General features: G+C 35.1%; 1 protein-coding gene across 14 annotated transcripts in view; it reads right to left on the bottom strand.

Moving 5' to 3' along the window:
- The window catches only part of SGCG (sarcoglycan gamma), a 115401-nt gene that overhangs the window by 15769 nt on the left and 87623 nt on the right, over window positions 1-12009 (bottom strand). For all 14 annotated transcript variants that reach the window (XM_052669149.1, XM_052669098.1, XM_052669138.1 and 11 more), the window contains 2 exons: window positions 7717-7836; window positions 2498-2570 (listed from right to left, as the gene is read on the bottom strand). In XM_052669149.1, the coding sequence (XP_052525109.1) occupies window positions 2498-2570; window positions 7717-7836 (193 nt within the window). The remainder of the gene's footprint in view (window positions 1-2497; window positions 2571-7716; window positions 7837-12009) is intronic.

The raw sequence follows: 12009 nt of genomic DNA, 5'->3' as shown, positions 1-12009 counted from the left end.
ATAAGCTGTTAAATGCAGCCATATTCTAATAACATTATATATACATTTATAACCATGCTCTGACAAAAGCTGACTCTCACTCTCTGGAACAGTGACATCATTCCTGCTATAGTGCTTTTCAGATTCAAGAAGTGTGGAATGATGTGGGTCCTTTTCGACTTGGATGTAAAACCTCAATTGTAGAACTGGCAAAATACCACAGATTGACTGTAATAACAGTGATTTCCCATAGGACTTGTGCTCAGAATGCATAGTTGCTTGCTGTCAGACATCCATATGTGGCAAATATGTGAATAAAGCTGGTACTCATCCTTGAGCATTGTATTTATTAGGTACAGTATATGATTGGTTAATAAATGGTATCTTATCTAGACGTAAAAACTTTACGACAGCAACTAAAAAGTAGGCAATGTTATACCTAGGGATGCTTCAATTGTGAAAAGCAGAGTTTGTTACTTTATACCATTTGGAAGTAAGGGCAAGCACATCCTTTTTTCTTTACAAGTGAGTCATGAATTCAATCTATAAGACTGGAAAAGGTTTGGTGTGCTTCCTTCCAACTACGGAATGAAAGGACAGTTACTGACCACAGTATAATCGCATTGCTCTGTCTCCACTACTTAGCTATAAAAAGATATGTTCTAACACTTATCACTGTGTTTCCAGAAAAGCAGTCTATCTTGAAATTTGACATTTGGACTGTAAAGCCAGCAGAATGTGTAATTCAAGAAGGCCATTTGTGTCAGTGTTGTTGGTGATACTGTTCTAAATCAGAACAACAGAGAATGTGGTCCCTGTTCATACGATGCCAGCTGAAATGTTACAATCAATCACGGCTTTCCTGTCAGCACCTTGAAACACATAACTACATCCAAAGTGGATGGGATTTCTTGAAGCAATATTCTCTGTTCCCAAAGCTGCATGTTGTGGCCCTTGATATCACGTTCATCAATGACATGACAACGGGATCAAACGCACCCTCAGCAAGTTTATGGATGAGACCAAGATGCGGGGTGTGGCTAATGCCCAAGGGATGGGATGCCATACAAACTCAGACCAGCTTGAGCAGTGGGCCCAGGAGAACCTCATGAGGTTCAATAAATGGAAGTGCAGGTCTAGCACCTGGGACCCAGTAGCTTACAACAGTGTAATTGTTTTCAAATTACATTCAAAGAAGAATTCATACTTTAAAAGTAACACAGCACAATGGCTATTGAATAAAACAATTAGCTTTAAGCCTATTGAAATATTGTTAATTGATAATCTATTTAAAGCAAAGTAACAACCACATAAAATAACCAATATGTATCCAATTAAAGTTATAGAGAGCTTCTTGATGTGTAATTAAAGATTTCCATGTCAGAAGTGCTCATAAATACTTCATCAAAACAGACAATCATAGGAAATTAAAAAATTTACAACATAATCCGACCACTCCCTCCAAAACCAATGTTCCTTATAATGTAGAACTCTAAATATTGGCCAAAGTCTCTCATCCAAATTCTACTACAGTAGAAGAAAGTGGAGATAAACATGCAAAAAAATTAACATCCCAAGGCCATTCTGTCTCAAATGCAAGCACATGATATCTCACTGTAAATTAATGTTATATATCAAGAAGAAAATTAGAAGTGTCTTAACAAATTTTCCCTCTCATTTGCAATTCTCAATTTGAAAATTCAGTCAATAAGATACAGACAGTGCTCTTGATAGTTTAAATAATCTTCTGCTACTCTCTAGTAGTTTTTCCTATTGGAGAAAGAACTAAGAAGAGAAATCATGACAGAAAGTAGTAGACTGCCAAGGTACGAAAGGACAGAAATAAAATTACAAAGAACATTTCTTCATTTGATTTTTCTTTGAACCAACTTGTAAAGTGAAATAGAAGATTTTCATGAACTGAATGTAGATTAAGTTGAGCTCATAATCAACATATTATAAACTAATTTGAGATCCTCCAAATTACACAGAGTAATGCACAAAGAAATGCCATCCCAGGATTAAGGAGTGCTGAATCATAAAAGATACTTTATAGAGATTTTCTCACCCCAAATCATTTTTTAATTATACAGAGTTTTGCACCTTTCTAAATGTTTCTTACTAATCTGGTTCCTGAGACTGATAGAAGTTTCTAGAAATCTTTATTACTCATAAGTCCAAGACTGATTTCCTAAAAGCAACATTTATTTCAATATGCAGAGAAAGTCACTTATGTGTTCTGAAATTGTAAAATCAAGGTATATAGAAAAAAATATATTCAGTATATTATGTATTTTTTTGATACTTTGAATATTCACCACTGATAATAAATCATCTCATATTATACTTCAAAATTGCAGACCAATGTAATATTTTCTCGAAAAGCATCAATTTGTTGTATAAAATGGAATTTAGTAGTGGTTCTATATATTTTGTTAAAAATGCCTTGATATGAAAAATGCGAGCACATATAGCAAACGTGCTTATTAGACTTCTGTTTTGATGCATAAGTTCTTACCTTAGCTGTTTAAAAGCTTCTGCTTTCACGAGTGGTGTTTCTACAGAGTGTTCAAAAAGTGCTCCTTCAGGCCCTGGAAAGGAAAAACCCACCTGTACTGTAAAAGTTCAACTATGACAAATAGTGACAGGGAATTACAGCTACTTTGAGAACAGAAAAAAATACAAAAATATCTATTAATAACTGATGAAATAATTATTATGTAGATACTGTTTTGCTATTACTGTATTGGCTGGAACTACAGAATACAGAGTTAATGTTAAAGTACAGGTGTAAAGAATTAAAATGATGTTTAATGAGTCTGAAGACAGACAAATGTTCTACTACTTCTGACAAAAAAATGTAAATAGGATTTTTACAATGCAACTTCCATTAGAATTCATAGAGATAAGTAAAACTCTACAAAACCTTTGCAAATATTACAGACTTACATAATCACATTAATTTTAGACTATAGCTAAGGATAAAAGGTCAATTGCCATCTTGTTTTAAGCTCTATAGGAAAGGCTGGGCATTTGGTACCACTGGTACCCCGGAGAGAAAGACTTATCAACTGGCTTCTTCAGTTGTCAGGAGAAGGTCTCCTCAGCTTCTTCTTAAACAGGCTTTCTGCAGTACACACCACAGTGAGGCCCAAGTTGATCTGCCCTTTAATCCTGACCCATAAGTTCCCAGCTTCGTCCTCATCCGAAGTAAAGCACCACGAATTCCCGCTGCTCTCACAAGTAAAAAGGCAGCTCCCCCCTTGCCAGGCTGTCTTTCTTGGAAGACCTTTATTCCAGTGAAGTATTAGAGTGGCACATTTGACAACAGAATCAACTAAACCACAACAGCACCTTATCTGTATTTTGTAGCATCTCATTGCTGTAGATACAATTCTCTGAAACTGCCAAAAAGCCAGTGCATATTGGCACATCTCCATGGAACCTAATGATGTGACACTGTTTCAGTGCCATTAAATATCTAGTATTCCAATTGTATTTTTATAGATTTTCCTGTTATTTACATGTGCAAAAAAATCACAAATTTCAAAAATCCCATATTCATTTGCAATAAACCAGATAGATTGCATTATTATAAAAATGTAGGAAGAATACAATCACTTCCATTAATATTTTGCACAAGTACTAATAATAGGTATTCACAGAAATATGAAATCACGTATCTAGATATCAAAGTAATTATCAGGTAATAAAAGGTAAGTGGAGTTCAGCAGTTTCTTTATATGAACACATCTACTATGTTATGCTGACAAATTCACAGAATGACAGAATGGTTGGGGTTGGAAGGGAACTTTGGAGATCATCCAGTTCAAGTCCCTGCTAAAGCAGGTTTCCTACAGTAAGCTGCACAGGAAAGCATCCAGGTGGATTTTGAATATCTCCAGAGTAGGAGACTCCGAAGCCACTCTGGGTAACTTGCTCAAGCACCCTGTCTCACTCAATAAATAATGACATCAAAAGGAACATAAATGTGTCTATATCTTGTGAATTTTGTTTCCACATTAGACATCACCAGCGTGGATAGAGTCTGTGTTGTGCCTGCTTTACATTTAATTCATCTGTCATCTTTAGAATGCCATACAATAGCTATAGCTCATCACCAACTACCTGTAGTTTTGAAACTGATTCAAGTGGATTTAAAGGTTAAATGTATGGATGTTTCTATTCCTGGCTTTGTGGAATAACATGAGAAATTCAGTTTTACTCTTTCTCATACATTCATCTGAAAGTCAAGAAGCTGAGGTACCGGAGTATGAAAAGTGAGTATGAAATACTAAGGTCCCCTAGAAGATTAATTAAACATCATCATCTGCACTCTTCTTGCACCTTTTTTGTATTCAGAAAAGCACTGGTTATGACATTATTAAATACATCCATATCTTTAAATTGCAAATGAGATGACAAGCTTGGTTGATAAAGGTAAAAGTATGGGCGTAATAAATTTCCATAGGCATTTACTTTGATGCTACATCACATTTTGATTAAGAGATTACAGCAACACAAATCAGCCTGGAATGCATTACATGGATTAAAATTGGCTGATGGGCCTTAAACGTAATTGCAAACAGAGAACCACGAGTGAAGGAATGTGTTACTAGTGGGGCCAAATGTGATGTAACATTTATTCATGGATTTATATTTTTAAAATGATGAATTCAGGTGATAAAGATACTGTATGTGTAAGAGGCAATTAGAAGATTTATTTATATATTCTAGAGCATGCACCTCTAAGAAAAATTAAGACCTTGCCTTCCTGTGAGGAAACGTCTTCATTAAATAACAGCATTAAGTACGGCACACATACTGAAGAAAATCACCTCACAGTAATACTTCTTGGAAGATGACCTGAATTGATTTCTTGTGTACTTTATAACTACTTTATTTATACAAAGGAAAGATAAAGCTTTAAGATATGAAATGAATATTACTATATTTGGTATTTTATAGAATATAAGAGCAAGATTTTTTTAATGAGAGGATTGAAGCCAACGTTTCATTAACACCCCCAGTACACACATGCCATCAAGCAAATGCTGCCTATTTAAAGACTGACAGAATTTTTTTTTTGTCACATACTTAGCTTCTGAGCAGAAGCATTTAAATTTAACAAGAATCTTCATATCATGTTTCAGTACAGCTATTTACACTGAAAACCCTCCCACACAGCACAAGGAAACAAAATGGTTTAAGTGTGTTAACTCGGCCACTGTATGAAAGTGACCTAAATGAGCCACTGAGCTCATCCTAAAGACCTCATTGTGGCCTTCCACTAACAGAGAGCTAATAAACAGAAGAAAGGCAGACTTTTTACATGGGCAGATTGTGATAAGACAAGGAGGAGTGTATTTAAACTAAAAGAGGGGAGATTTAGATTAGATTACTCGGCAGAGATACGCCAGCACAGGCTGCCCAGAGAGGTTGCGGATGCCTCATCTCTGGAGACATTCAAGAACAGATGGATGAGAGGGGTGTGGAACTGGGTAGGATTTAAGGTTCCTTCCAACCCCAGCCCTTCTACGATTCTATGAAGACAACTGTACTTCATCAGCAGAAGAGATATCTGCCTAAGTATCCCCTACAGATGTGAGCCAAATCATACTGCAGGTTACACTGGCTGTTGAGTGAGGGTCCAGTTCAATTGTCTGAACATGTATATCTGGATCTCTGGGGTATCCAAAACTCTTTGCTGATCATCACTTTTCCCATAGATTTGGTCCTCTTGGAAGAAATGGGAGAAACACTGCTACAATTTCATTCTACTACATGTAACAGAAAATGACTGGACTGAAATAGCATGAGGTCAAGCATACCAAACTGCTGGAAAATGACAGTTCCGGAGGTGCTGGGTTGGATTTGCTTTTTCTTAGACTTTCATTTTTTCCTGAAATCACTGACATTGGTTCTCTGCTACACTGTATTTTAGTTTAAAACCGCCACGTTTTCTTATAATTACTGACATTTTCACAATTCACATAAATCACAGAATCATGGAATCACAGAATGGTTTGGGTTGGAAGGCTCCTTTAAGATCATCTAGTTCTAACCCCCTGCTATAGGCAGGAACAGCTCCCACTAGACCAGGTTGCTGAAAGCCCCATCCAGCCTGGCCTTGAACACCTGAGAAGTAAAACCAAACAGTCCCCCATATTGCATATAAAAAACTGCAAAATGTTCTTTGTGTATTTTAAGCCCTATAGAGTCTGTTTCTGCATAAATTTTCCAATTGATCTTCCTCTCTATCAAAAAATGTTTCAAAAATTTATCTCAGTGCACCAAGTATTACTAACTTATCCTTCATGGTAATAGCATCATTTAAATCACAATTTTAATAAATAAGTTTGAAGCATAGTAGGCATGAACCTCTTCTCACTAATGTTAATTTTACACGGAAATAACCTCACTGACTTTAATGGATTTATTTTTGATTTGTACTACAGTGTAGAAAAGAAACGAGCAATGTGTGTTTCTGCAGTATCTACTAAAGAAAACAGTTATCCTTGTAAGATTCATATTGACAAGTCAGAATACATGTTTAAGCATAACAATCTCTATTCATGTACAAATGATTTTACTTTGAGCAGAGAGAGATCTTTTCTAAATCAGTTAACAATTATGCAGTTTTTCATATCTTTGTTAAACATGTTTTTCTATTAAAGTTTAGCATCCCTTGGGCAAACAATAATCATTTGATATGGTTTCCTGGTTAAACAAAGTTGTATTTTCAATTAGGTTAAAAAGTAAAAAAAAAAAAAAAGAAAAAAAAAAGATAAAACCTTCAGGCATAAACAAAATTTATTAACACATTTATTATAACTCAACCTTTGCTTTGAAACATGAATCAAATGTGCTTAATATCACATCTGTGGTTCTGCACAGGGAAATAATATGAATCGATCCATCAAAATTAAGACCTCAAGATTTCAGAGGATCAATAATTAGCAAAAACGACAGTTGCAATAAAGTTAAAAATATTAAAAATGTAACTGAAAGCAAGTTACAGGATTATTTCAGTATTTTCTTTGACAGAGTCCTCCAGATAAAGGGAAATCACACACTGATGTATTTGTTTTAATGCACCCTTAATCCTGGAAAATGAAGGTTGATTTTATCAGGTCATATAAGAGGAAACAGCTTTTTGTGTGACAATTTTGACATCGTACTTTGTAAATGAGTACTTCAGTGATTTGCAGAAATAGCCCAAAGCAAACCTGTCTTTTGACAGATGACATAATAAATACACTATAAATACTATAGTGAGACATATATACTACACATAGAGCTGAAATACAGTGGCTTTCACCTTGAAAGAAAAAAACATATAAAAATGCCAGAGTCTAAAACATTTTAAGAAACAATACAGCTGATTTTTCAAATTGAAATGTGCAAGATTTTTTCATCATCATTTAAAAGTATGCTCTGAAAATGTTAAATAATTTAGAAAAAATATGCAAGTACAGTTCCAATCACTAACTATGCTTGAACATGGCATTAAATTAAATTAAAATACATATGTAGGCATATATGCATTCTTATATACACATATTGGTTTTCCCTTAAAGCTTTTGATTATTTATTGGAAAAGTTAGAGTACTTTCAGATATGTAGTTTCCAGTAAGTTAAACCCAGTATTTTTTAACATTTTTAACATGGCTCATTTTAAAATTATTTCATTATTCTCATGGTTAATAGTTGGGCATTTCTTAAGCTGCTACAAACCTGTGACTCGAAGTTTATCTGTTCCAATGACAACCTCATTTTCATCTACTGTAAAAAGTGGCTTGCCATCCTTTGAGTTGATCTGAAATTGCTGGCTGTGGAATTCTACCATTTTAGGACCTGCAAAACACAGTAGAATAATGAAATAATTACATCAGCTTTCTTTAACTTCCTATATAAGTTGCTAACCACGTTGTGGTCTTAATTTTGTGACTTATTTAACAATTAATGATCATGAAGCATTCAGACAGTGGCTCTGGAAGTACCAAAACTGAATGCGCATATTCACATTTTCCAACCTGTTGTTCAAAACTGTGCCTGGAGTCATGTTATCAAGTTGGGTTTCAAGACAAAATTTAGGAAATCCCTCTCAAATTGGTCAAGACAAACAATGCCTCGTTGAACCATTTGTATTCTTGGTGTTGAAGCTGCTTTGATCTGTTTGAGTATAGCAGTTTTTCTTTTTTTTAACATAGAAAATAATTAACAAAGTAATCCCTTTTGATTAGGGAAGCTCAAATGCTTTAAAATCCAATAAAAGGGCAGGACCCTCAGCTGCCAGTTTAGCTCTGTGTATCTAACAAATATTATCCTGTCATGTTCTTAGAGGATTTTCAAAAAGCTGGGAGTATTGTCAGTTGGATTTTGTGTGCAAGAGTCTTTACGTATCACAAGATCCTAAGTCCAGTAAAACATTTTGTTCTACATTTTTTCTTGGTGAGCAAGTATAGACTTAGGCCTTTATATTTCACATTTTAAACAATTAGATCAATTAAAAATTCACATCACATAAGTTTGAGTATCTGTTTAATAGAGTCATCATCAAATTCTATGTTCAGAATGTAAATTGTAGATAATTGTAGATAATGCTCTTCTCTAAAGCTCCTTCCAAAGCACATGCCTTCATTCCTGAAATTGCAAAAAGAGCTCAGAAAATACCAGAGAATACCAGAAAATATCAGAGAAAAGGTGTTACTCACAGGCAGGTAGGTAAATGAAACAAACGTGGTTCCATATTAATGCTTTAGTAGAGAATTGCGGTTGATTTATTATTCCTGTTCCTGTCCAGAAGCAGTAAAGAGCGTGATCTTTTGTTTATCCAAACAAATAAAAAACTGGCTGTTACTGTCTTTAACTGCTATTGCAATGGCAGTCTTTTCTTTCCTGCCTTTCATTCAACAACCACAATTACACTGCACAGCATGACTTTGGGATACACAAACCTAAGCCTCTCCTATCTGAAATGATAGAGGTCAGATGATTCAGGTATGCTGAGGATACAGTTTATTTAGGAGTGATTTTCTGTCTCTTTTATTGAAGAAGGTATATTTGGAAGTATAGAAAGGAAGGTATTATTTGGAGCTTTTATATCCTAAATAGGAATGAAACCCAAGAGACCAGCTTCCATGGTCCATAGCCAGCTGTAGAACTAATGGAGAAAAGTTGTGATTGCCACCATGTCTTCTGATCCTGGTTATCACTGGAGCTCGTTCTAAAAATCATGCAGTAGATGAGATAGAAATGAGAATGCTAATTTCTTTCTCATGCGAAGGTTAGACATTTTTGTTTTCAGGATTCTAAGTCTTTTGGTAGGTCTGGAATGCCTAAAACAATTTTTGTTGTTGTTGTTATCTAAGAATATTTACTGTTTAAAAGAATTTATAAGGAAGCAAGGATCCTGAAGATTGACATTTTGGTCATAAGTACTTTAGAGCAAATTAGGTGCCCAAGACCTTTGACAGGCTCAGTTCTAAGTTGCGAACTCTTATAGTATGTGAAATCTTTAAAATACAAATTGGAAGCTGACATAAGTGTATCTCAATTACTGTGAAAGCTTGCAAACGATAAGGAGCATTATATCTAAAACGCAACTCAGAAATGTCTATCATTAATATATATTTCATTTTTATTTATTTGTACATGATCACAGAAAAATTCTTGATAATGATGAAGACCCTGTATGTTTAGGGGGAATCTACTGATTTCTTTGGTACAAAGGGAATCAGCTTTGAAAATAAATTGCTGGGCCTAAATAGCAGAATCTCTGCTCTTTCCTTCTCAACACCTTGGTATATACAGAAGTTTTCACTGATTATAAATCACTTGAGAAAGAAAAAAGTAAATTTGAAAGAACTGAAGAAGTGTGGCATGATTTGCACCAGGCCTAACTTGATCTTGTCTATGAGTACATTTATCTTATTGATTTCCTAATTTGCTGAATCTATTTCACAAGCAATCTTGTCAAAAGAAGATTTTTCATGCCTCTCCTTGCAGGAAATGGAAAGAACTACCTCCAACAGAATGAATTGAAAAATGTAATTCGTACACTTGCATATTGCTAGAAAATTGACATTTAAAAAAAATTAGATTATTATGGAATGTAGACTAATTCACTCTGCTTGTATATGCAGATATGCATATACATATGCTGTATAACTTTTGCTCAAATCTTTTGCCCGAATAAACTTGGCCCAAATTCCATTTTCTCTCATCTAACCAAAGCAAATAGGAACAGCCAACACAAACACGTGTTGTGCAGACCGACTTTCTCAGCCATCCTGTCTATTTAATACCAATTCTGGCATAAAGAACATCATATGATACAACCAGAGCTGACGTATGTATTAGTTTAATTAATCTAGCTCATGTATACACACTCAGATCTAACAGTAATTGGCGCAAGGCTGAGATTCACTCTTTCTACTCCCAGCTAATTGTTCTTAACATTAGATCACATAATCATATTTTTGGTCCCTTCTCTATTCTACTCTATTAATACCTGATTATTCCAGTCAAATCAGTATACCTTTAACAGTAGAAATGGAAGGTGTCCTACTCTAAAATAATGAGATATAGGAAGAAAAATATACTCATATAGAAGAGAAACACAAGGCAAAATGGTATATAGATAAGTGCTCATCCTAGATGAGCTCCAAGTTCTAACAAGATAATATCTATTAGAGAGAGCCAAGGCAGAGGAGACACATGCATCGCCAATTTCTGTTACTCTATGTTCCTTGGCACAGCCTAGACCTGTACTACACAGAGGCCTCCAGACAATGTATGGCTGGGTGCTGCTCTTCCCAGACAGGATAAATGAAGTTCTCCATCTCTGGAGGAAAGAGGGTTTAGCTGTACAAAGAAAGTTATGATATGCCATCTGCCTCTGCAGCAAACAGTGTGTCCTGGCCTGTTCCGTTCGATGCCTTAATTTTTTTCCTCTGAGCAAGCTACAGGAATCTAAACGCTGAATTTAAGCACGCAGAGGGGCAGTTACCCAGCATCCAAGATGGGTGCATAGTGAACTACACACATTATATTTTAAAGCTATGCGTAAATAAGAAAAAGTGCGACAAGCAGTGAAAACATTCATTCTCCACTACATGCATTCCTAAAGACTCTAGAGTGGAGGCTGTTTGAAAAACACCAACCAATGGCCTTGCTTATGGTGGATTTGCATCCAGATTTTTCTTCTGGTCCTTGCAAACTTGATTAAATCTTTAACAAAAGCCATGTTCCATGGCTTTCTCAACACAAATGCACCAGTAAAGTGGAACAAGGACTGTCCATTAGATAATCCTCATTATGAAAGAATGATATGGATAACATATTACTTACTTTAAATCTTTGAATAGTATGCTAGAGTAAGCCAAACTAAAACATGTGTTTCAATCTTAGGGAAGAGACAGCTTAGTACATGTGGAACAAATTTCCCAAACCCAAAAATAGACTTTTAAAGAAATGGAAATATATTTCTTAAATCAAAAGTAGCACTGTATATATTGCAATACCATTAATTGTATTGTGATCCCAATAATTTTCAGCTCAAAACCAGCAACCTAATTCAACATCTGCAAGACTAATCTCTGATTTTCTAAATGTATTTTGTTTAGCAGCCTGGTATATAAACCCTAGTATGCATGTACCCTACCTGTAAGTAAAATAATTCTATTTAATTATGCTTCCTATTAAAATACTACAGTTAAAACTGTTACATGACTGAGCATAGGTTGTGGAAAGCGGTTGAACTATTTTGCCATTTCTGCCAGAGGTGCCACACGAATTTTCAGGTGAATGGGTTATTCTTGCTGTTTAGGATGACTAATAATTGCCCGTTGTTACTTTACATTTCCTCCTTTAATACAAGCAGCTCTGATGCAGACCTCAAGTGATCATCACATCATCACGTACCTCCTGACACTGAGGATGCCAGTGCAAATGATGAAAAATGGCCCTTTAATAAATGTGTTTATTTTAAGGCATGTGACCTTCCAGTTTTTCCAGTAGTGCATT

Source organism: Tympanuchus pallidicinctus, unplaced genomic scaffold, assembly GCF_026119805.1.
Source record: "Tympanuchus pallidicinctus isolate F22 unplaced genomic scaffold, pur_lepc_1.0 scaffold11, whole genome shotgun sequence".
Lineage (NCBI taxonomy): Eukaryota > Metazoa > Chordata > Aves > Galliformes > Phasianidae > Tympanuchus > Tympanuchus pallidicinctus.
This window is presented reverse-complemented; position numbering and strand designations above follow the sequence as displayed.